General features: G+C 41.0%; 1 protein-coding gene across 1 annotated transcript in view; it reads left to right on the top strand.

Moving 5' to 3' along the window:
* Positions 1-26,654, top strand: part of ODAD2 (outer dynein arm docking complex subunit 2) — a 178,152-nt gene extending 151,498 nt beyond the window's left edge. The window contains exon 19 of the mRNA XM_037140830.2: positions 26,541-26,654. Within this exon, the coding sequence (XP_036996725.2) occupies positions 26,541-26,654 (114 nt within the window). The remainder of the gene's footprint in view (positions 1-26,540) is intronic.
* Positions 26,655-27,185: the final 531 nt, after the last annotated feature.

The following is a 27,185-nucleotide window of genomic DNA, read 5'->3' on the forward strand; positions in this document are numbered from 1 at the left end:
CCAATGCTGCTGGATCTGAGGCCACTCAGCAATAGTTCCAGAATGTACCAAGGCTTGATGCCACTTGCTGGGTTCCCACAGACTTTGGTGGTGGGGTGGGTTGTTGGAGTCATCAGCGAGAGACCATCAGAGTTTACCAGGCTCCAAAAGGCCAAGATTTGGCTATGTGTAGGGAGGGCTCTGCACAACTTGGGCATGCTAGGGAAAAGTGGCTCAGTCCTAGACGCATACAACTCAGTATGTCCTGGCTTCTGCCTGGACCTTCTGGAAAGTTTACGCTAGGCAAGGCAGGATTCTGGGGAGTCGAGAAGATGGTATTATTGGATCTTCCATGAGAGGGTGTCACCAGTCGGACTCATGGGAAAGTGGGAGGAATTATTCCCCACCCAGAGCCCCACAACTCAGTCTCTCACTCCCTGATCTGGCCTACACCCCAGACCCAGGTAACTGATTCCTCCACAAGGTATGAGCTCTTCAGGGCATAGATGACAGAGAGTCTGGGGGGTAAAGCTATTGTTTTCCCCCAGGCTGATGCCATATGGAGGGGAGTGCTTAACTCAAGAAAGATGGTGTCTGGGAAAGGGACTCAGCACAGGAACTCTGGTGGCTGTCCCTTCAGCTCTCTCCCCAGAGCCACGCAACTCAGTCTCTCCTCACACAACATTGTTCCACTCCTAGCTGCCTTCTCTCCACTGGAGCCAGCGTGAGTGGCTGTGAATGTGATTTGTGTGTGTTGGTGTTTTAAGAGGGTGCCTGATTTTTTTGTAGACACCCATCTCTCTCTGGTAGACAGAATCTCTGCTGGTTTTCACAGAGAGATGTGGGTTCCTCTTCTTGGCTCTAGTGCTCTGGGCTTGGGACAGGTTTGGAGCTGAGACCCCAACCTCCTCAGGGGGGACCTTGGCAGCTGAGATGTCCCTCTAGATTCTCAGGTGCCACATGTGGGTATGCAGCTAGACCTTCTGCTGCCTCCCCCCACCTCTCCTATAGCATTAATGTGACTTCTGCAAATCCTTGGTTATAAGACTTCTTTTTATCTAATCTTCAGTTGGTTATTCAGGTTGATTGCTCTATATTTTAGCTGCAATTCCAGTTTGGTCCTGGGAGGAAGTGAGTGTAACTTTTACCTACTCGGCAGCCATCTTGGATCCTCCATACAACTAAAGAACTTGTTCATACCTCAAGCTTTGTGAGTTAAATGGATGTAAATTATAAAATGTGAGAGGTAATTATTTATAGTTTTATTGAAAATATTCCAGACCTAGTTATTGCCAAGTACTGATGTGGATTTAGTGTTCTGAAATTTAAACAGGAACTCTTGGCTCCTTTTTGGTCAAATGCTTTGTGAGTAAATGTGGTGTATTATTATAATGTCAAACTAAGTTTAAGAAAAGACACTCCTTCACCATTTTAAATCTGTGCAAAGCAGTCTTCATTTTATGCACATACAAACCTGTGAAGTATTCATATGTTGGTTTGGGGATTTTAAACTTGAAAAATTACAGATTCTCACTTTTGTATCTGTCAGTGCTGGCTCCAAACTTTAAATTGAAACCACAGGATATATTTGGCACTCATACCAAATTAATTATTTTCTCTTGCATTAAATAGGCTGCTACCCAATGATTAAGTGTTCAACTACATGGCCAGTAGCATCAGCACAATGACATATCCAAGTCACTGTCACCTCTGCAAAGGCTGCTTGAATTGGGGGCTGTTTATAATCAAAACCCCGTCTGTCATGTTGCGTTCAAAAAGGTCATAGCATCAAGTGAACACCCTAATCTTTTATTTTTGTTTAGCTCAGAGGAAACTGATAAAAGGTAATGACAAAAAGTCATTGCCATCTGAGTTGTGAAATGACTTACCAGGTATGAGCCTCCCTTCCCCAGATGGGTGAAACCAGACAGCATGACCTGGATATTTGCTACCGAGTGTCATAATTTTCAAAATTGTTACTTACCTATTCTAATAAGTTTTCTATAGAATCATTGCCAGATAAGAAAGCACGTTAGGGTGGAGGAGTATGGGAGTCTCTGAAGGTTAGATTTGGGCCTGGAGCTTTTCATAATCATGTTACCAACATTAGGCACATCAGGCTACATTACAGCTCTTCTGATAGCACGTGAAGAAAATGACATGCCTGGGGAGTTTATCTTGCTTAAACTGTGCAATCCACAATTCCTTACCTCTAAATAAGTTTGAATATCAAAGCATTCGATTGGCACAAGATGCCATTGGCACATGTTAAAGCATCTTTTGGTCTCAGAAAAAAGACACTTTTTCTGCCAAGCTGTAGGTCTGTTGGCGCTGTTCTACAGTAGCTATGCCCTACAGCCTTTTTGGTGATAAATGATCTGTTTCAAATAAATGAAATGGCAGCCAACTCTGCAGAAAAAATCATTTTCAAAAGAAGAAAGACAGTTTTCGGGGTCAAAAATGCACAAACAGTATGGTAAAATAAAGTATACGCTGCTCTTTTTCATGGAAAAGATTGCTACTGCTACATTTGCCAAATTCAATCAGTGTGCCAAAAAGTCGAGGAATCTGGCAGGGGCTAGAGAGTGCAGTTCCATCTTTCATCTATGTTTCTTCTCTGTATTTATCTTGCTTCAGAAAATGCTGGGAATGTCTTTTCCTTCCGACTTGGCTCTTTTGCTCAACCACAGAAGTACACCAGGCAGTTTCTCATAATTGTTTGGTTACTTATGGTGCAGTCAGTCTTTAAACTTGTGAGAAATATATTCTTTCCATTGGAAATTTATGAAAAGCACCAACAACTGTTTGTTTTTATTTTCTGAAAATTATTTCAGGAACAAAACAAAATCACTTTTATTAATTGGCAGCTACTTGACTCAATACACAAAGGCAGGAGGCCAGCTCATTATTTTTGGCCTTCAGCTGACCCAGAATGGTTTTCCCGTATAAGAAGCTATTCACAGATGCTAGACGTAAAAATTAATAATAATAATAATGGTATTTCAGACTTTATGAGTAAGTAGTTTTTGGCACTGAGAATATATCTTCTCTCTTTCCCTTGAAAACAGCAATCCTGTTATATACAAAAAGTAAACAGTGCTTGAATTAGCACGTTGGAGTCTTTAATGTACCAAAAATATGCATGCATTAACCTTCCCTTCTAAGGCTCCTTTTTTTCCACTTCCTTTAGGATCAATCAGTTTTTGTTATTTAAAAAAAATACAAAACTCTTAGGTTCTTAGGGGCTGTGTTCTCTGTATTTTTCAAGCTATTTCCATGGTGTAGGATGTCTCTTTGAAATGTCTTTGGACACAAATTTAAAAGTACAGGTGCTAAACAAAAGTTATGTTTTTAAAATCAAGTTAATTATAGCTTATGCAAATTTGAATCAGAGCAACTGTCTGTGGTTCAGGGCTGATTAAGCATAATGGCTTATCCGTATGGCTAACAAGTCAGGACTTGTTTATAATATCCTAGTTTGCAGTGAGCTTTTAGGAAAAAGCACTTCCTTCTCTAGGTCTTTGTTTACCCATGAGTAAATGTAAGAAAAATATTTCTGAAGTTTAAGCTATCATTCCTTATAACCCAAGTTTAAAATTTGAATTCCTGAGGAGGAAAAAAGTCAGAAAAACACCCCTAATGCTCCAGTTACGGCAATGGAAACGACGTGCAGTGTGGGAGGGTCTCTTTACTTTACAACCTGGGGCTTAGCATTTTATACCTCTGCTTATTGTGAGAAGTAACATAGAATATGCACACTAACTACTGCAAATGTTGATATTTTCACTAGACCATGATTTTCTAATTGGGGGAAATCCGATCAAATTTCTGTGAAAATAAATTTCTAAGGTACTTTTTCTCAGATGGTCACTTGCCAATAAACCTACTTGTCAGAATGTCTACCTGTTATTTTCATTCTATTTTGTATGCAGAGAAGTACAAAGGAGAACCTATTTGAAAACTGTCATCTTTTCTGAAGAAGGGAAGAAACACTTATCTGAGATGTGTCATGGTCACTCAGAGACATGTCTGCCCCTGGGGGGATGGCCATGGTCAGGGCAAGGGCAGATTGACTTGGAGAGGCAACAAAGATGCTGGTTTATTTTACAGTGAATTGTGCGTTAACAACAGATTATCACATATCTTTATACATATCTGGATGAATATGCCTTTCTTGTGCCAAAATATGCCCTAGGTTTTGCACGTACGAGTTGCAGAAGTCCTCTCTGCAAAAGTGGGGCAGTTCGGGAGCTGGAAGTGGAGGACTCAAGAACCTGACTTCTGAAGCAACATAGCATCTAGCTCTTTTCTGCACAGCCAGGGCAGGTCCCATTTTTATACATGCCTGACAAAGGATGTGTATCTGATTCAAGTTACATAAAAAATTCTTATAACTCAATAAGAAGATAAATGACTCAATTAAAAATTTACAAGATATCTGAACAGACACAGCAGAAAAGATATAGAATAGCAAATGAGTATATGAAAAGATGTTCAACACCACAAATTATCTGGGAAATGCAAACCAAAACTTCATGAGAAACTACCACACACTTACCAGAGCAGCTAAAATTCAAGAGTGACAATACTAAATGACCAAACCATGTGGTGGAACTAGAAACCTTGTATACTGCGGACAAGAATGCAAAATGATCTAACCACCTTGGAAAACAGTTTGCCAGTGTCTTACAAGGTTAAACATGTACTTACCATATGACTCAATACCTCCACTGGCATTTACAAAATATCTTAATGGACACTGGCATAGGTCTGCCCAAGAGAAATGGACACATATGTGCACACAAATATCTATATGTGAATAGATCACCCACATATAGAAACAATCAAAATGCCCCTCAACATATGAATGCGTAAACAACGAAAGGTGCATCCATACAATGGAATACTACCCAGCAACAAAAAGAAACAAACCACTGACACACACAGCCACACAGATAAATCTTAAGAACAGTATGCTAAGTGACAAAAGCCCCATGCTTGTATTTTTCAGGGTTAGTCGTGATTCTCCTAACTATCCTCATTAGGTTTGACTTTTATTAAATCAATTGTCCATGTTTCAGCACCATTTCAAGTTTTACCTGATAATAATTACTAACCAGAATTATTAATCAATTGATAACAATTACCTTTCTTAAGAAAAACTACTAACATGGCTTACCTGTATTTTTCATATTCATTAAAATCTTGAAGGAGGACTTCCGGTCAAGATGGAGGCATAGATAAACATGGCTCATCTCCTCAAACAACTACAGCAAAAATTACAACTAAATTACAAAACAGCTATCACCCAGAACAGTCAAAAAACTGAGTTGTATGGAAGTCCAGCAAAAAGGAATTAAAGAACTCACATTTCATCCATACAGATAGGAGGGGCGAAGACATGGAGACACACGGAGACACAGACTGGGCAATCTCACACCCACATGTGGTAGATAAAATCAGGCAGGATACCTGAGAAGCAAGAGATCCCAGCCTCACACTAGACCACCAAGCCCAGGGTTCCAGTGCCAGGAGGATAAATTCCATAACTTCTGGCTATAAAAACCAGTGGGGGTTGGGGTGGAAGAAGAAACTGTCAGATTCCCAGGCGTCTTCTCTTAAAGGGTCCTCAATGGACTTAGGACTTAGGCAGACCCATTCCCTCTGGACTCAAGCACCAGGGCAGCAGCAGTGGCATATGGGAAGAAAATGAACTGTCTGGCATCAGACTAAGGTGACTGTTGGAGGACAGCTTCCTTCTGGACAAAACTCCAGAGGCCAGGCAGTGGCCTTGTCTCCTTTCTAAGCCCTCCTCCACACAGAGCCACAGAGCAGCGGCGTTATATCAGGGACTCTATCAGTCTGGTTCATATAGGTTGCCCCATCCTAGCAATCATACTCCATCCAACTTACTAGTGTGCTTTTCTACAATAGGCCACGCTATTAAGATGGAGAGTCAAAGCAGCTCTACCTAATACGTAGAAGCAAACACAGGGAGCCTGCCAAAATGAGGAGACAAAGAAATGAGGCAAAACTCCAGAAGAGGAACTAAACAGAATGGAGATAAGCAATTGATCGGATGCATAGTTGAAACACTGGTTATTAGGTTGCTTGAGGAGCTCACTGGGTACTTCAACAGCATAAAAAAGACCCAGGCAGAATGAAGTTTACACTAAGTGAAATAAAGAAAAATTTACCGGGAAATGACAGTGGAGTGGATGAAGTCAAGAATCAAGTCTATGATTTGGAACATAAAAAAGAAAAAAAACATTAAATCAGAACAGTAAGAAGAATAATTAAAAAAACACTCCAAAACCAAAAACACAGGGATAGGCTAAGGGGCCTCTGGGACAACTTCAAATGTACCAACATTCAAATCATAGGGTTGCCAGAAGGAGAAGAGAAAGAGCAAAAAATTAAAAACTTATTTGAAAAAAATAGTGAAAGAAAACTCCCCTAATTTGGTGAAGGAAATGGACATATAAGTTCAGGAAGCACAGAGAGTCCCAAACAAGATGAACATAAAGCACAAAGAGGACCACACCAAGACACATCATAATTAAAATGCTGAAGGTTAAAGATAAAGAGAGACTCTTAAAAGCAGCAAGAGAAAAGCAGAGAGTTACCTACAAAGGAGTTCCCATAAGACTGTGAGCTGATTTCGCATAAAAAACCACAAAAACAAATAAAAACAAAAAAACCCACAAAAAACAAAAACCCCCCTGCAGGCTAGAAGGGACTGGCAAGAAGTACTCAAAATGATGAAAAGCAAGGACCCACAACCTAGATTACTGTATCCAGCAAAGCTATCATTTAGAATGGGAGGGCAGATAAAGTGCTTCCCTGACAAGGTAAAGCTAAAGGAGTTCATCCTCACCAAGCCCTTATTACATGAAATGTGAAAGGGACTTAAAATTTAAGAAAAGGAACATGATCAAAAACTATGCACATAAAAATGGCAATAAATTCACAGCTAGCAACAATTGAAACTAAGAAACAAGCAGAACAGAAACAGAATCATAGATATGGAGATCACATGGAGGGTTATCGGTTGGGAGGGGGAAGGAGGAGAAGGGGGGACAAGGTGCAGGGATTAAGAAATACAAGTTGGTAGGTACAGAATAGACAAGAGGATGTTAAGAACAGTGTAGGAAACAGAGTAGCCAAAGAACTTATATACGTGACCCATGGACATGAATTAAGAAGAGGAGATTGCTGGAGGGGATGGAGGGTACCACTTGGAGAGGGTCAAAGGGAAAAACATTGGGACAACTGTAATACCATAATAAAGTATATTAAAAAAGAAATCCTAAAGGAAATGATGTTTTATCATAAAAGAATGATTCAACAGCTTATATGCACTAAAGCTGCCACCAGCCATTTCTTAAGAAGAAGATCTGCAGAATTTTCTCATCTACTTCTAAGATACAGTCAATGATTCACATGTAAATTTAGGTAGATTTTGAAAAAATTGTTTTAGGTGGTATAGATTAATATATTACGTGTAAGTGTAATTCAGGCATATGTCCCAAAGTTAGTTCATTGATCCAATTTAGAAAATGGATAAATCTGAGGGAGAATCCCACTGATTAAATAAATAACACAGGGTGCAGGGAAATGAGCATGTATTTTGTGCCAGACTGGACTTGGTTTAAATCCCAGCTGCCTTATAGTGTGTGTATCAGAATGTTGTTTTTTTTTAATCCTCACCCGAGGATATGTCTGTTGATTTTAGAGAGAGGGAGAGACACACACACACACACAGACATCAACGTGAGAGAAACACTGACTGCTTGCCTCCCATAAACCCCAAATGGGGATCAAATCCACTACCTTTGGTGTACAGGACAGTGCTCCAACCAACTGAACAACCTGGCCAACACCAGAATGCTGTTGTTTTTATCAGGAGTTGAATTCTGCCAAGTCCAGGCTGTGGGTGTGAGATAGGTGGCTTTCTAAAGGGTTCCTCCCAGGATTCAGGTCTCGTTCCTGTACACTAAACCAACTCAGACAGTGGCTCCCATCAAGTCCTCAACCTCAGTGTGCTCAGTGTGGACAGAGCAGGAGCAGCTGGCTCTCAGCAGCGTTTCTCCTTGGCCTGAATGTAATGTGGGTGGACTCTGTATTTGTGCTAGGAGCTGACCCTCCTTAGAGAGGCTGCAGGAAGGACTGGGTCACCTTTGAGAATAGGTTGGTTCTCCTGTCGCATGGCCAGGATTCAGAGGCCATACTTGTATCTATAGATATGAATATATATATTCATATCTACCTATAGATATAGGTCCCTGACCATATAAAACTGAATCACACAGGATATTCAGGTTTCTGTTTGTATCTTCAAAATTCTTTTATGAAAATGTCAGCTCTTGGGAAATTCCTTCAGAGACCATATGAATCAGATATGTGTCCTTTGAATGCAGAATTTGGGTTGTTGGTAAACAACGACATATGATAATTAAATGGGAAGCCTTGGCTTAAGTCTACCCTGATCAGGTTTTTTCCACAAAAAGCCTTTTCTGTGAGCGAAAACTCATAAAACTACCACTGTACCTTTAAAAACACTAACATGGTTTCCTGTGCTTTGAACGAGGCCTTGTGTGATCGGGCTCCTGCCCGCCTCTCTGCCATCATCTTGCCCCTCTTTCCTTATCCTCCTTTGTGTCACGGAGTGCATGCCTACCGGCATCCATCCTCCCCACTTTGATGGTAGTGTTAGCACAGTGCAGGACTGCCAGCCACTGGATACACATCAAAGCCTCCCCTGAATCTCAGCATGGCCATATGATTAAGTTCTCACCAATAAGAAGTGAGAAGCGATGCATGCTCCCTGTGTTTCTTGCCTTACATAAAAGGATGCATGCATATCCCTAGGTCTACCTCTGTTTCTGGAGGCTGAGAGATAGAGACCACTGGGGCGGCTTTGGACTCAGAGATTGGGCAGCATGTCGAAGGTGGCAGAGCCGTGACTATTTGCACTGTTACATAAGAGAAAAGAAAATTTCTAAGGTTATTTAAACCACTAAATTTGGGGTTCTTCATGTGTAAACAGTTTATCCTGGACTCAACTTAACAGACTCATGGGACATGGCTTGGCAAGCATTGGCTACTGTGGTGTGAAGAGAAACATGCTTTTGGGTGCAGGCAGCTGTGTGCCAGGATGTGCCAGTGGAGAGCAGAGCAGGGCTGGATGCCCCTTAACTCCTCAGCTGGCACCCCCGGGCCCTGCAAATCCAGAGGTGGCCCCACTGCCCTTTGCTTGGAATGTGCTCCCAACCCCACCCCACACTCTGGGTTGCTCACATCCACTGTTTAGGTTTCAGATGCACTCTTGTTCTTCCGAGAAGTCTATACTTACTCCCTGCCCTCCCCCCCCCCCGTCTGTGCTCTCCTAAGACTTGCATGTCTCTTCCTCTCTGTTGTGCTGAGTTCATTGCTCGTCCCTGTGGACTGTAAGATTCCTGAGGGCAGCAGCCAGGCCTGTCTCATCCACTTCTGCTGTCCCAGGCACAGTTCACACCGTGGAGCAGAACCCAGTAAATATTTGTTGAATGAAGCAGTGAACTTTGTCCCATTTTTAGTCAGTCCTGCCACATAACCACACTATCCTAATACCAAAATACTCTACAAAGGTGGAAATAAAAAAATGTTTGAGAAGGGGAACCTGTTGACATTAAGCCCCCAAGCTTGAATTGTTTCATTTGTGAACAATATGTATAGGGGCTGAATTCTTCTCATGAATTTGATTTTAAACTCCCTATTTTTCCTGCTGCTAGAGAAGTTTAATTTTTGTCTTTGATTTTTTTTGTCAGTTTGTGTCCTGGAAAACTAAGGTGATAAATACAGGCAATCATTGCAAAGTATGACTATTGCCGGGCGCTAATGTTTTCAAATTGCTGATGATTTTTAGGGACACCACAAACTGGCTGCACAGTCCAAAGCATTTGGCAGTCATCACTGGCAGCAGGAAATCAGACTGTAAATTTAGAAAACATTGCACCATATTCAGGAATGAACCTCCAGATTACCTCCAAATATGTCATGGTTTTGTAGCTGGGGTTCACAGTGAATTTAACTACCCTTTATTGTGTAGTTCATGGTACATAAAAAAAAAATCTTTGAAAAGAACAACTGCCCAAGGAAGAAAGCCAGTCTGTTGCATGAAGATAAAAATTGCCTCACAGATTTCACCTGCCACCACCAAGTTGGGAATTCCATTTTGCACTGATGCTTTCTTTCTTGTTACACCCTTTGACTTTACTGAAGTTTAAAAATTATTTCTTTTACTCCTTTAGTGCTCATTCGGATAATTTTCTTAATAACTGCTTATATCAGAGTAAATTGATTGGGTGAAAAGAGATGTTACATGAGGGCTTTATCATACCGTAGGATCATGGAGAATAAGATTTGCATTGTGAATGTACCCTGTTGAAAGGCAACATTAAGTCCTTTTGTCCTATGTATTAAGCAATAAAGTTTGAGAGGAAAAGAGTAGCATTGCTGGTTATGTATATTTTGGTAATTCATGAAATATGCTAATAGCTGATGAGCTACTTTACTGTGTTAGTCCCAAAAGGAGCAAACTGGCCATTCTGTAGATTTCCATGTAGGTTCTTCACAAAGTTCTATACAAAGCAATTAAAAAGAAACGTTTGTGTGTCTGTGTGTATCTATGAATTGGAACAGCACAATGGGGAAAGAACGTTACTGTGGGTGGAGAACCTGACAAGGGGCCGGGACAAAATATAGAGTAGACACAGGACATGACTGTTCCTTGGCCACATTCTTCAAGGGTCTGGACGAGGAATAATTTTACTGAACAATTTGAAAAGCAGCACACGCAATGAATTCTAGTCTGCAAATACAAGTAAACTGTTAGGCAGAGTGAACCAGAGTGATCCAGAGTCGTTGTACTCAGGCAAAAGAGTGACTGATAAGTTGTACTGTGTACCAGAGGCAAATAATATGAGTACATCTAAAAATGATTATGGATTGAAATCAGTGAAAACCTGAGAATTTTGAAATCTTCTCAGCATTGTTTGTGCTGGAGCTGAAATACGCTGAGCATCCTACCTTTAAAATACCATTAATTGTCTCAGCCCAGTGTTAGCTCCTAAATGTACTTGACAAGTGCAAGTCCAATGTGGTCTAAGAACAATGACGCTCCATTGGTGGAGATGGCCATTCAGAAGGGTCAGTTGCAGCTGGGTCCTGGTCCTCATAGACTGCTCATGGCATGTAGGGGAACCACACATGCCCCTGGGACCCACAGGGTGGTTTGGTAGAAACAGTGAGGCCCCGGTGAGTGGGACCATTGCAAATGGAGGTAGTTGACAGGAACAGATTTCAGCATCAGGCTTGGGAGTGATGGCCCAAGGGCCAAGGAGGCCAGCTGGGCCTCAGAGAAAGTGTCCAGGGACGGGCCAGACCAGCTCCCTGTCAGTGGGCGCTGAGGCCAAGGGGGACAGTGTGCGTGATGAGTGAGTGTAGATCTGGAGCTTCTGTTCAAATCCTGGCTTTTCCAAGCTCTGTGACTTTGGGCAAGTGACTTAATTTTTCCATGCTGTAGTTTCCTCATCTGTAACACAGGAATATTAATAACAATATTAACTCCGGGTTTGTTGAGAGCATTAAATGAGTCAGTATATATAAAGCACTTTGAATAGTTCCCGATGTATGATGAAGTACTAATTATTGAAATGTTAGATGTTGTCCGTCTTTTTTCTTTTAATATGTTTTTATTTTCCAAATACAGTTGACATACAAAATAATGTTAGCTTCAGGTGTACAACATAGTGATTAGGCATTTATACAACTAATGAATTGGTAACCCCAGTAAGTCCACTACCCAGCTGATACCACACATACTTATTATAATATTGTTGACTATGTCCCCTATGATGTACTTTACATCCCTGTGACTGTTTTGTAACTACCAATTTATACTTAGTCTCTTCACCTTTTCTACTCAGTCCCCCAACCTACCTCCCATCTGACGACCATAAAAATACTCTCTGTATCTATGAGTTTGTTTCTGTTTTGTTTGTTTGTTTGTTTTGAAATGTTGGGTATTGTTATTATCTTCTTGCTTCTTGAGCAATACCTCCCCTCCCTGCCTTTCCTGGATCTACAACAGTGGAACGGGCAGGGAGTGTCATTTCTGGTGGAGACGGAGTGATGGTGAACTGAGGAAAGCCTGCCTGAGCTTTAGCTTATGTCCTAGAGACCTCCCCCTACCTCGTTCCTGAGTCTGGCAATGCTGGGCATGTAACGACCAGAGAGCAGGGCAGCCCTCTGTCTGTGTCTGCTGAATCCTCCACTGAGAGGCAGAGAGGGCCATTCCCCTGGCTGCTGGCTGCTGCCTGCTTCACTCCTCACCCTGTGTACAGTCTGAGAGCTGGACTCTGCCACCTTCAGAGTGCCTTTCATGTCACGTGGCAGGTGGTCAGCAGCCTCTCAACCCAAATGAACAAAGGAAACAAAGACTTGCCCACCTACTTGTCATTCCCAAAAAGGTATAATGGAGAAAAAAAGGATTTAAAAGGAAAACCTTGCCAGAAGTGTAAGATATGCATTGGAGAAAGCTAGATTGATACAAAATAAGTGTTGGCACAAATAAGCTACATTAGAACCATATCAATGGATTTAAAGGAAGATCAATAGTGAAGGGACAACTTCATTAAAATGCTCAACCAGGGACTGTGGATTGGTCCAGGAACAGGCTTAGGGATGGGATTTGTAGCAGTTCTCCGGGAGGAAGCTGAGACAGGCCAGTACGACACACGGTCGTCTACACCTGTCATTTTCAAAGAGAACTATTTCATTTCTCCTGCCCAAAATGTATCACTTTGGCATATGACTTGAAATTTCATAAACCAGACATTAGGCTTAAATTTATCTTCTATAAAATTTGTAAACACAAATTTTAAAACCTGAGAAGAGTAAGCAACATAACCACTCTTTCAAAACACAGTAGGAATGTGTTTACACTGTGCTCTTCCGAATGTCTAGCGGAGTCTATCAGACGCAGGGAAGGAGAGTGTCTAGGACTGAGGTGCAGTGTAGGACTCGGGGGCAACTGTGGGGAGAGTTGGTGTGGACTGAGCAGCTTTGTGTGGGATGAATGCGTCACGAGCAGGCCAACTTCACTAGCTGAGGAAGAAGCAGCAATGGGAGGCGTCATCTAGTGAGAAAGAAATTTCGGGAATAATGAAGTAGGGACACCAAAGGTTAGCCCTGCTCTCACTATGACGAGTGGTTTGTTGTGAATCACGGAAACGGAGAAGGTACTTGGAGGGTCTGTAGGGGGAACAAGAAGGAACAGGCAGAGTTCTGGGACCCTGTGTCCTACTTTCTCTTCAGATGTCCCATTTTATGTTTATTCAAGTGGGGCAAATGTAGGTTTACAGTTGTTTGTATGGAAATAATACAAAAATAATAATACAAGAGTAAATTCTTTGTTTTGTGTACTCACAACTGTAACATACTTTTGCCCCACCCTGTATGCACTCACTTATGTCTATGTGAATTTTGTAGAAAAGTTAAGGTTTTGTTTGGGGTGGAGAGGAAGGAAAACTCATTTTTAAAAAATTACTGGCATAGATTCCATCCTTAGATGGAACAGCCCTGCTGTTCTCAACAGCTAACTTGTCAAAAATCATGCAAGATGGGGTCTGAAATGAACAAGATCTTTGCCAGAAGAGGCAAAAGAATTTATTCTGCCCTAAAATTCATTCACTTTCTTTCACTGAAATTTGAAGTTTTTGAATTGATGACATCAAGAAGTATCCTTTTATATAACTTTAACAAACAGAAAAAAAATGAAATTGATACTTTAGTTATATATGAAAAACTTTTAGGGGTTATAGGATTCTTTTCATAGTTAATGGAAACATTAATTTGTGAAAATTTACAATAATATTTCTAGGTTCCAATTCCAAAGATCTTGGATATTAGACATAGGTTTTTTAAAAGAAAAATTTAAAAAGCACCATCACATTGGACTTACTCCTTCCAACAAACTGTGCTAGTGAAGGAAAACACTCCCGCAGTGGGCAGCAAGGGATGACACGGGCGCCCCAGGTGTGCGTGACGGGTAACAGGCTGGGTGAGAGGAAGGGCAGGCGGGGCCTTGAGAATGAGGTGAAGTCAGCCGGAGTTTAAGCAAAGCAATTATTGGGCCAAAAGTATCTTTTACTTAAGGTTATTTCCCCAAAATTAGCCATTTATTTGCATCTTATGAGCTTAGTTCCAATTTAGTAGGAGCAGGGAAAGCTATTTCTTTGACATTGAAGAAAAATTGTGGCTCTTTTCTCCAGGCTTGTGCCTTATTTTTCCATATTAATCTGCTTCTGAAAGCTTAAAAGGAAATCAAAATAAAACTGGGAAAGTGGTTTCACTAAGGTCCCCCCACCCCTTTTCAATTCATCGGTTTCATCTCTTCTGGATGTCTTTTCATTCTTACCCTCATGGGGGATGAAGTCTACATCCAATAAGGTATTTTAAATATTTACATGTCTTTGGTTTTGAACTCCTAATAATCTGCCAATGTTTGGAGATAAATATAAATGCAAACAATAAAACTTTAACAATTTAGATTGATTCTAATATTGAAGAATATTGTGGAAATGTTATCTACCTTAATACATCCACATTTAGATAATTCATGGCCTGGACTTTCTCTAATATAAATAATTTTTAACATTTCTTAGCTTGATAAGATGTAATTTTTACAACTTTACATCAAATTTTTATAAATTCTTAGCATTACCAAGACCAAAGTTGCAAACTAAAACAAAATCCTTCCATGGACAACTTCCTTATATAATTTAGGCAATTGTTTTTAATAAACAATGTGTCTTTTATGATTTTTAAAAATATTTCTGTGCTAAATGATCATTTGTAAACCTATGTCTTTGTTTAGTAGGGATATTACTCAAATGAACTTGTTTCACTATTAAAAAGAAAATTGAGGTTATAGGAAGAAAATACCTCAAGTTCCTGTCTCATAGCTACAAATGTGTCTGTAGCTACTCTCGTAACATCTGTCTGGTCTTTGAGTATTTCTTCTCCTGGCTGTTCCCACCTGCTGTACTCACGATCCCATCTGGTGTCTCCAGACCTGGAAATTCTGACATAGGCTATTCCCTCTAACTTCTGCATATTCCCTCTTAATCTCTCTCTGCTTACTTGCTCATTTCCAAATGCCCTATCCATTAATTATGTCCGCTGTAGGATCCACTGTGTCAAAGGAGTAGCATTCTCTGAAGATCTTGGTTGCCCCAGCTGCTCCTGGCTCTTCAGGCCATTACCACTGGCTTTTACCTGAAAAAATTCAGAGATTGCTCTATTAATAATCTGTAGGACTTCCAAATATCCACATCCAAATTCTCATGTTACTTCATCTCTTCAAGCCATATTATAATGTCGACCTTATTATTCCCTTAAAATGTCACACTTCCTTTGTTTCCGTGATCAGTCTTCTGGTTCTCTTCCTACTGTTGAGATGACTCATCTGCTTTGCAGGCCTTACTTCTTTCTGGCCAAGCCACTTGTTTTAACTTTTTAAGTGACGTAAGTGATATATGTTCACTGGAAAAATTGGAATCTAAAGATGAACAGAATGGAAAATATCAACCACAGCCTGCTGAGAATCCCTTTGGGGAACTAGAATTTTATGCCTGGGGCACTGGGGAGCCACTAACATATTTTGGGAAGGGGAGTCAGTGGGTCCATTATGCCTTTCTGAAGTTTTTCCAGTTTGAGGCTATAGGAAGATGAGTTACACGCTGGTCTGCAAGAGACAATGGTGGCTTCAACTAAGTTCACAAGCACTGGGAATGCAGAGAAATGGATGGACCCAAGAGATAGGTGGGAGTTGAAACAACAGGACTTGGTGACGTTTTTGGATGTGAAGAATGAGGAAGAGGGTAGAGCAAAGGCATCTAAATGTCTAGGTTGGGTGACTGTATAATAAAAACAATCTGCTTGTGGAGGAAACTGGGAGTTTATCTAGGACATGTTGTCTTTGAACATCTTGGAAGATACAAAGTGGAGATGTGATTTATTCCTATAATATCACATATAAATAGAGTGATAGGTATATCAAGCCTTGAAGACACATATTTGAGGGCCATGGTTCATAAAATAATGACAGTGGATGGCATTTATTTTTGAGAGTGTATAGAGAAAAGAAAAAAGTAAGAGGGTAGCAGGTCATCCTGAGCCATGCCATTCATGATGGGCAAAGAAAGAAGATTCCGTAAAAGAAGCAATTAGAGTGTTAAAGGGAAAATATCCAAACAAATCAGGAAAGTGCTATTCTATCCCAAAGGAGTCAAGAGAAGAGGGAGACATGAACCAAAAGTGCCTGCTGGATTCATACCAAAGTAATTCCTGATAACCTTGAAAAAGAGGTAAAGAAATTGAGGCAGCAAGCAGAGACCACTCTTTGAAAAAGTTTGGCCAAGAAGAGAAAGTGGAGATGACAGCTAAAAGGGTAGGGAGCTTTGGTTTGTTTTCTCTTTTGCTCTGTTTTGTGTCTGAGACAGGTGAGTTGAGCATGTTTAAATGATAATTGGCAACAGCAGGATGAGAGGGGAGGCAGTGAAGATACTGGAAAAGAGTGGGGATCATGAAGTGAGCAGCCAGAGGAGATAGGGAGGCAGGTGAACACAGAGCCTGGGGCAAGGTACTGAGTTTAGCTTGGAGGAGAGATCCCTCTGGTATAAGACAGATGGTGAGGAGGAAAGGATGGTACACTTGTGATGGAAATCTGTGAGTGTGATGACAGGGAGCTGGGCAATTTCCCTTTCTGTGATTTTTATTTCCCCATCAGGTAGGAGGCGTAAACGTGTGCTGAGAGTAAGAGAACTGAAGTGGTGGGCTAGGCAATTTGAAGAGAGTAGAGAAGTTTTTAAATAGCTGCCATTGAGAATGAAAGTTGACGAGAGAGACACCTAGATGGATTGCCAGGCAGAACTGAGAGCCAGCTGAGATGAGAGAGCATGAACATGGGTGCCTTGGCATCAATTTGTGAGCATGATTCAGAAGTCTGATTGAGGTCCTTGATTTCAGTTTTCAGTATTGGTATGATGGGATGGTAGAGAGAACAGAACTAAACAAGGGACAGAAAAGCAGCTGACGTGGCAGACCAGACAGTGTAGACCCCAGAGCAGGAAGGCTGTAAACATAGATAAGTACCTCCTTTGTTCTTGATCTCATTCTGTCTCTCTCAGAACCTGGAATTTCTTTTTTAAAGTTGAACTTAAGTGACGTATAGCATTGTATTGGTTTCAGGTGTACAACATAATGATTAGATGTTTGTATTATGCAGGTATATTATGAAATGAACACTACAATAATTCTAGTTAACATCCTGGAATTTCTGATAGAGGGCAATTAGAGGCAGGAATGGAACAGTATTGATAAGGTTCAGGTATAAGTATGAGGATGATTGATTAGTTAATGTGATGTAGAGGTGAAGATTGATGGAACTGAGGAGGTCAAAGTCTGACAGAGGAGAGGTTGTTGTCTGGGTCAAACTGCTCTTTGTTGTGTTTTAATTTGATAGACGCCATTTTAAGTGACAATTTTATTACTACTGAATATATACTCAGTAGCTCAGATAGTAGCTGGGGCTGCCACTCCTCTTATCACATAGGAAACACTGGCTGAAACACCCCTGTGCCTTCCATGCCCTGAACAAAGTCTAATGGGAGGGAATTCTATTTATCATCACAGTCTCCTCCAGCTTCTGACCATTTGCTTCGGGTTCTATATTGTCTTGCTTACATGGAGCTGACCTACACTTGGAATCCAACCCTATTTTCTTGCCCTCCCCAACAACTTCTACCCCCCAAAGAAAACAACAATAAAACAAAACCAAAAACAAGAACATTCTTCTAAAGTCATTGTGTGAAAAAAAAAAACAAAGGTTGGAGTGATGGAAGGGAATGCACATGGCAGCAACGGCAGTGACGTTCAGGGCAAGTATGAGATATGTGTTTCTGAACAAGGGCCTGAACTAGGCCTGACTCTGAACTAGGCTTTCATTTTCTCCCTCTTTGCCTTTTCTCCTTAATAAGAAAGATTCCCCTAAATTCCCAATCTGAGTGATTTCATTTGCTCTAAGCTGTACCTTCAGTATTATGAGCTCCAGATCTTTTTTGCATATCAAAAATTTGGCTTCATTATGCAATTCAGTCAAGAGACGAGTGACTCAGATTGGAGCAGTGGTGGTTATGAGAAGAGATCAGATTTGGGTGCATTTTGAAAGGGGAGCCAACAGGTTTTGTCCATGGCTTGGATAAAGGCTATGAGAGAAAGAGAGAAGTCAAGGATACTAGAAAGTCTTTGGCCCAAGAGCTGGAAAGATGAGCCGACCTTAGCTGCAATGGGAGCCTGTGGAAAAAGCAGTTTTTGCCTGGGAGGATCAGGAGTTCAGCTTTGTCCAAGTGGAGATGTCAAGCAGATAATCAAGTAGTGAGTTCAAGTGAGAGCTAGAAACATATTTTGGAGGAGTCACAATTAAATCTACCCAACTATACTCTTTGATATATATATATATATATATATATATATATATATATATATATATATATAGTAAGTCCTCACTTATCATCAATAGGTTCTGCAACTTAAAGTGAAGTAACATAAAACAAAACCAATTAATTCATTGATATAAGCAAGAGTTAAGTTCCTATAGCATCTCATCAACATTATAACAAAATGACACCATTCAAGGACCTGCTGGTCTTGTCGTGACTGCACAAGTTCCCGACTGCTCTGCTTCCTAGAACATTTTACCCCACAGAAATGTTCTTTGACCTGCTACTAAGAGCCAGAGGAAGGTCATAGTGAAACCCAGAGCAGGAAACATAAAGCAGTCTGTTCCTGCTGCTATATTACTGCAGAACCTGCAGGACCCAGTATGCCCTGCAGCTGCCACAGTCCCGGACTGCAGAGGGCCCTGTCTCTCAGGGCTCACTCATTTCTCCAGAAGGACCTCTTGGAACCTTCCACGAAAGCAGAACTTGACTGGGACTCAGAGACTCAGTCCTGCTGAGCTTCCCCTCAGGGCCTCCTGGCATTCCTTACACAGAGGTGCCACGCACATGACTCCTGGCCTGCGCCAAGTAGCAGTAACCTGACTTAAGGAGAGGGTCAGTGGTTCCAGCCAGCACTGGTCACATTTGGCCTGATCAGGTTTAGTGTACAATGTCCAAAGTCTGCTTTTACTGGGGTAATCAGAGCTAAAAACTAGAAAGCAGTTACTGTGGGCCAGGGCCCATTCTGAGAACTTTACAAATATAGTAAGTTGAAAAGCAACTGAACCCATTCCAAATGACACCATGAGTTTCTGCCCAGGACATACAGAGACTTCCTGCTGCCTTTTCCTCTAATGTAGAGTCCAGAGCAGAGTCCCTTCATCTTCTCCTCCAGCCAGTAATCAAATTATTCTCCATTTTTAGCATTCTTTAGAAGAAGGTTGTTAGGGCTCTAGTATATGAGTATATTCTGTTTTTACCACCCAGTACTCGAGATGCAACACTATTCCCTGTGGGTCTGTGGGTCTGTGTGTCCACTTCTCTAGTGGAAGGCTCATGAAAACATAACATGGAGGAAAGACCAAAGGACAAGTTGAGTGTGAGCGAACATCTGCAGAGACAGGGCGCTCTGTGGGACAAGTAGAGCCCCTTTCAAGCATTGCAGACGTGGGCCTCAGATCAGGGAACCATGGCAGGCACCATGGCACAGGAGGCAGACAGACACCACTGGCAGGCACACCACAACCAGCAAATGTAAAATGTGTTTTGAAGCCCAGGGCTCTGGGGGGCTGTCATAAGAAATAAATTACTGCGGATCAAAGTCAGGATGGGAAAGAAACTGCGGTGGGGTCCCCACCACCACAGAAGCAGAGCTAGTCATGGACGGCCGGGCAGCCACCTGTGGGTCTATCCACGTGCATTCCATGTTACCAGGCAGGGCAACCACACTGCAGCCAGGCACGGGGCTCACAAACTAGACAACAGCAAGTGGGCTCACAGTTCAAGTCAGCTCTGGGAATGCAAGATCTTTCTGGAAAACCCACTGAGCTCACTGTGCTGCACTGACCCACTGAGCTCACTGTGCAGGCAGGTATTTCTGAGCTCTTCCCACTCTAATTAAAACTCTCATTTCCTGTGTGCATTCACCCAAACAATGTCAAGTCAAACCACAAGAAAATCTGTTATCACTCAAATTGGTACATATTTTTCATACAGCTGAAATATTACATAAAATTGTAAACAGATATAAAAGTAAAAATTGAGTACAGACAGCGATCCCCATGGCACGTTGGTGTGACCCACAGGGGACGCCAGTCATGGGTCACAGCTGCCCGAGGAGGGCATGTGCCTGGAGATCAAAGCTCTTGACGCTGGAGGAAGTATTCGAGTCAGTCCAACCCACAAACCACACTCTGCGCCCCTCCCCTGTCCTCATTCACGCCAACGTTGTAAAAAGTTATGTGTTTAAATGATGTTTTAAGGTGCCCTATGCAATTAAGTTTTAAAGCAAGGGGGCTAGTTTTCCAACAGTGTATATATGAAACTCCCAATAAATTTGAAGTCCTTGAGTGCACTTGGGGGAGAGGGAGGATTAAAAAAAGGAAAGTTTTTGAAAGGAACAAACACTTCAAAAAGTTAAACCTGAGGTGTTTTTCCCCCTTATAACATTAAGAATATTTTCATAGTTGGAAAAGTCCACAGATCAAAAAATATACCCAAACAATGCGTACTGATTTCTATAATCACTTGTACCTAATTTTCATCTCACTTTCCTAAGAAGAATACTCCTTTTAAGGAATTATTGCAAAGCAGTACAAACCACCTTCACCTTGCCACGTGTGTTAGTGATTTGAAAACATGTGCTGCTCTTTACTTTCTGTCGGCTGCCCATCACATGCAGGACTGTGCCCTAAGTTTTTGTTACGTGCTGTTCACAATTGTTGGGAAGCATTCCTCTGAGAACTCTAGTTTGCATGTGACTCTCTTACGAAACACAAAAGCTTACCTTCCTTAGCTTAATTTTAAGCCAAGACGCATTCTACCTACCAGGTCATAGCCCATTTCTCAGATGGTGGTTTGGGAGAGCAGGGTGCCCTTACTCAATTTGTAAAGTACCATTAGCTACCTAGCCTCTCAATGTATAACAAAGCAATGAGTAACTTGTGTCATTGAAAACAAAATAAAACTCAGGAAAAGCGATGAATTCAAATAAGAGCATCACCAAAGAGGGTCCTGGGAGTGCTTCTCAGATACAGAGCCATTCAGACCCTGAGCACACAAAAATCCTACACTTCCAACATGGCGCCCTTGGCTGAGAATGTTCTGGGCTAGGAGAAATGGGAAGAGCAGGATGAATTAACCAGCAAAGAGTAAATCCCAGGGCCTGGCATGTAGTAGATGTGGCAGCTAACCATTTCATGTTGTGCAAATGATAGGTAACTTGTGAGCCAATGAGTCACTCAAGATACATTTAAGGAAGCAACTCTGACTGCCCACTGCATGCACTGTTCTATGCCTTACTTTGCTCCTTTTACCTATTTTTTTAAAATTTCCCCCTTGCCTATACTTTAGTCCTTTAAAATACTGGACTGCTGGGCCCTACTGATTAAAAAGCTATTTTAGGGAATGTTTAGGCTATTAACATTCACTCACCACCACCCAGGGTATAGAATGAAGCCTCATGGTTCATGCAAGGAACTTAGGCAAAATTAAGTTCCCAAAATTAAGTTCTTAATGCATTCAGGACTAGAAGTTAGTCAGATAATAGAAAAAGTGATTTACAGAGTAGAGTCTTGAAAAGGGCCCTGCATTGATTAAATGTTGTGTTCTCACATCAAGCATCCAAATGCACAGTAGATGCTCCCTTCAGCAACCCTTGTCTAGTTGTCTCCTCCAGGAGGAGGAGACATGCGGCAGTCTGTGAAACCCAGAGATGCCGACAGCAAGCCAAATACTGTGATTAGTACATTTCATACTCACCAGTCATTGGTTTGTGTAACATGAAATTATGTAACTGACATCCAGGGTTTGGGAATAAATGCTGCTGACTCTTGGAAAGCCAGAGGGGACCACAGAACACCACCAGATATGAAGGGGTATGGGTACAATGCAGACATTTGGTCAGGCATCAGGCCAAGAGGCTGCTTTCCAAGGGAGCTGGGCAAGGTGGTGGTGGCAATAGCTGATGACAAGTGAAACCTGGGTCATTGGTCCCCGTGGAGGTCAACCAGAAATATGATGGGGCCTAGAGCAAGTGCCAACAGGGCCAGACTGACCTCAGGGCCCAAATCCCTGCTTCCTCATTCTTCCCAAACTAACCAGGGCTGGCCTCCAGGGAGTAAATGCCAAGATCAGACTTCAGAACTGGTGAAATAATCACCATGATAATGAACTGCATTTCTGGACCACTTACTTTGTTCTGGTTGCTAGGTTTATGAGATTAAAATGCATAACCTGCATGAAGCCTGGCTACATCATGGTCCATCATGACATGGACATACAGTCAGAGATACAAAAGCCTGGCCACCAAGCAGCAGTTGAAAGTAATTTTAATCTTAGTTTCACTCCCTTAAAAATAGGGAGCAAAAATCACGCACTGTTAAACTTCTTTAAAATCCTCCACCAACAGAAGATGGGAAGGTTTTTACAGAGAAGACCCAGAGGCACAGTATGGAAATCATTTGATTGGCTATAGCTTAAGTGGTTGCCCTGCTTGGGAAAGCCTCGTTGGCTCCTGGAAATTGGTTGTACTTAGGTTTCATTTTCTCAGATTAACATATATTGACTCTAGTTTAGATTTCGGTCTGCTTACATAGCCTACCAATGCACTATCACTACCTCATCTAATGGCCTCCTGGCTTAATTACCTTAACAATGCAAAACTCTTAAGGCATGAGCTTCCCCATACAGCCCTGTTTCCCTTACTCAGAAGAGAATATTTCTTTTTGTTATCCCTCAGATAAATAATCATATCTCTTTGTTTTTCTCTGGAATTTTTCCCCTTGTTGGTGAACTTCACAATTCAGAAAATTAGTCTGGAAGCAGTGTAAATGAATGATCAGTTATAGGGAACAAGGGAGTATACAAAGACAATGAAAAGCTGTTGTCAACTTTACAAGGGTGGTGAGTGACAGTGAGAATAGAGAGAAGCAATAGGGAGAAGTGAATGACTTTGATAAGTATAAGCAGTTGAATCACAAGAATAGGATAATTTGTTGGGTGGTGTACAAAGAAGGTAAGAGTGGAGTAAGTGTGAGACAGGGAAATTTCTGGCTTGAGCAACTAAGTGATGATATCTATTACTAATATGGAAGAATATTGAGGGATTCAGGTTTAGAAAGAAAAACATTTAAAATTTTATTCAGAATATATTAAATTTGAGATAGCTGTGAGACTTCCATTTAGAGATATCTAAGAAGCATTGGCTATGAAATGTGTCATTAAAAAGAATGTTCTGAAGTGGAGATATAAATTTAGAAGATGGTTTCACCTGAATGGTATTTGAAGTTAGGTAGTAAAAGAAACCATCTAGGAAGAGAGAACAGAATGAAGAAAGAAAAGGAATTTGTTCTAAGAAAACTTTTAACAGTTTATGGTTGGGAGGAGGATAAAGAGTCATCAGTGAACTGTGGAAAGATGAGGACAAGTGGAGACAGAAAACCAGCAGAGGCCGGTAATAAGAAACAGAGAAAATTTCAGAAAGGATGAGGTAGTCAGTTATATTAAACTCTGCTAAAGGGCCAAATAAGAGGAGGATTCATAAGTGTTGGTTGCTCTTTGCAACATGGGAGTTATTGATGACCTTTAAAAGGGCTGTTTCAATGAAAAGCTGAAGGCAGAAGCCAACCTGGAGTGAGTTAAATGGAGTTTAAGACCAGAGACAGTAATTCCATACAACGCTTTAAAGAAATTTGACTATGAAGGAAAGAATATGAGTCAAATGGTGGGTTTTAGGGGCATTTGTTTGTATCATTGGGGTTTTTTGCAGGTGAGGGGGTTGTTTTTTAAGAAATGGGGACATGCTTGTGAATGATGATAGGAAGGAATCAGTAGAAAGGAGAGATTAAAGATAAAGTAATAAGAAAGGGAGAACATGGTGGTAAAATGTGTCACGTAGAAAAAGACTGGTTGATACAAGTGAAGTGGTGGACCTTGATAAAAGGGGAGAGAGACATCAGAAAGGAGAAAAGCTGGGCTAAGTTGCAGGTAGGTTTGCAGATTTGGTTAAGGTAGTTCTTGTCTAATGGCTTCTGGCATGTTTATGAAGGACCCTTAAAGGTTATCTGCTGAGAACAGGAATTGTGAGGAAGAATTGGGAATTGGGGAAGATTGAAAAGAGTGAGGAAGTGACCTATTAGAGAGAGACATATTTAGATTGCTAGGCGGTGATGAGAATTCATTTGAAATTGGATTTCTTTGCCTTGTATACATATTGCCTCCAGTGAGGCTCAGTTATTACAGAGGCATGGGAAAGACACAGTTGGTTATGGTTTTACAGATGCATGTCATAAGGAGGTCTAAGAAACTGGTAAGAGAATGACTGAAAAGATGTACTGTGGAAACTGCACTGGTTATGGAGGAACTGGAGACAGGAGATGGTTAAAAAAAAACATATACAGGCCAAAGGACTAGAGGTTGTGATGAGAACAAGCAAGTTCAAGGACCAAACCATAGAAGTAGAAAGTGTGATTAGAGTGTTTGAAGGTTGGACTGTTGAGAACAATGAAAATGAGGACCAGGGTGTGACCCTGAAGTGGGGGCTAGAGTGTGGTGCGGGTCATTGACAATGAGGGAGTCAAGGAACTGAGAGACCAGACATCGACCAGACGTCCTTTCCTACCCCAATTTGATCAAGGTTTTCTCATGTACACCTTCTAAGAAATTTATATTTTTCTATTCTTATTTAAATTATTAATCCACCTGGAATTGATGTTTATGTATGAGATTACCATTTTTAATTTCTTTTATTTGTTTGTTTTTGTATGTTTATCCTCACCTGAGAACATACTTATTGCTTTTAGAGAGAGGGGAAGGGAGGAAGGGAAACATCTATGTGTGAAAGAAGCATCAACTGCCTCTCACACATGCCCCAAGTAGGGACCAAATCTGCCATCTAGGCATGTGCCCTGACTGGGAATCAAACTACAGCCTTTCAGTTTATGGGCTGTGCTCCAACCAACTGAGCCACACCAGCCAGGGCTATTTTCTTCTCTTTGGATACCACTGTCCTCAAGCCATTAGTTGAATAGTTTAGTCCCTGAATATTTCCTGAATTCATTCCTTCATGCTACTCCTGGGCCTGATTTACTCAATCCATATCACCTATAGCCTGAAGTACTGTAGTACCCTTCAGTCTCTTCTTTCTGTGGTCTATATAAGTTGTCATAAAAGATATATTTGAGGAACACAAATTTGACCATGTCACTCACCTGATTAAAGTGATTCAACAACTTTATTACCTTCAGAATAAAAGCTAAACTCCTAATCAAGACATATTTAAGCCATCTCTTAGCATTTCCCCTTAGAGGAGTTCTTTGCTTTTTAAATCTGCTATCTTCTGACATCATCCACATTTGTACTCAAATGATATTATATAGGAAATATGTGATTCAAATTACATTTTAAATCTTCATCAGGACTACTAGTTATATTCGTGAATGATAGATTTTAAAAATTCTAATTCATTTATTTGAAATTTATTGGACATGTATGTATTAGATGCCTTTTAGTACCCTAAATTCCTGAGTTTACAATCTAAAGAAGGTCAGAAAGCATTAATCCAAATCTCTGGGTAAAGGGGAAGGATGTAAGTGTAGCGACATACATTTGAGTAAACTGCTAGGAGAGTTCTGATGAGGGAGAAACAATGTTTTGTTAAATGGAAGTCCATGGAGGCTTTGCCAAAAAGATATCTGGGTCATGAAAGATGGTTAAAATTCAGAAAGTCAGAGAAGGGGATGGAAAGGCATTTCAGGTACAGGGGTATCATGAAAGAAGTGAGGAAGTGTGACCTTGGAGTACAAGACAGAGCAGGGGGACAGGAACGGCTAGAAGGGTAAACCGAGGCCATAGCACAATAATCCTTGAAGGGTAATAGACTGGCTGCTAAGCTAGCATTGGGCGTCAGTGACAATATCCTTTAAGGGACTGATATAATTAGGCGGTGACATGATCAGGTGGATCTGAATGCAGAGATTAAATCTACAAGGATTGCATGCATGGTGTTCATGCATTATCCTAGGGAGTGGCCAGAAAAAAATGCAAATTTCCAAGTAGAGTCCATAGCATTTATATGACCAAAGAAAGGAGAAACTTGCCTAGGAATTTTATGAGAAATTCCTGCATCTGACTAAACATCATCTATATTTGTATTTGCTCAAACAGAATTACAGCACTTGTACTTTTTTGGTGACTTGAAACAATATTAAATATTTAAAATTATTTTCATAGCCTAACATTATATCTTTAGATTAGCAGTTTTATTCTTACTTTCCTTCTTCTCCTTATGTGTGACAGATGCTACTGCATATGGTTGGGTCCGCTGATGAGGATCTCCAGGAAGCTGCCGCTGGCTGCATATCCAACATCCGCAGGCTGGCTCTTGCTACAGAAAAGGCAAGATACACTTGAAGTTTGAACAGACATTACAGGATACCAAATTTTACATGCCAGAACACGTGACTCCCATGGCCTGGAAGCTGAAATTAAGAAACATTTATTAGCAAATCCTTTGCAAACAGACAAATGCCTGAATGAAAACAGACAGATGAAAAATGCAAAGGATGCTGATCATGCAAAAACTGCATGTACGATTTTTTTTGTTCTATGTAACGTTTTGGGGATCTCCCATATAATGAAATGGAAAGCCAATAAATTTGTGATAATTTTCTAGGAATTTGAGGATATATGTATGTGCTACATATATATATTTTCAGTTATGCTTTTGCATTTGTGACGATTTAAATAAAAGATTTGGCCTTCCTGGTGTGCAGTTTTATAGTGAATGAGTCTTTAGAATTCCCTGTCTGTGAAACCTATCTAACGGCCCTGTCATTACGGTTTTGTCTTTTTGATCACTTGCAACCCACAGGAGAGTTCTGAGGAGATGTGCTGAGTTCACAAACTGTTATTGAATAGAGTTCAGAGTTAAGCAGCTGGACT

Source organism: Artibeus jamaicensis, unplaced genomic scaffold (genome assembly GCF_021234435.1).
Source record: "Artibeus jamaicensis isolate MK-2021 breed Jamaican fruit bat unplaced genomic scaffold, CSHL_Jam_final contig_867, whole genome shotgun sequence".
Classification (NCBI taxonomy): domain Eukaryota; kingdom Metazoa; phylum Chordata; class Mammalia; order Chiroptera; family Phyllostomidae; genus Artibeus; species Artibeus jamaicensis.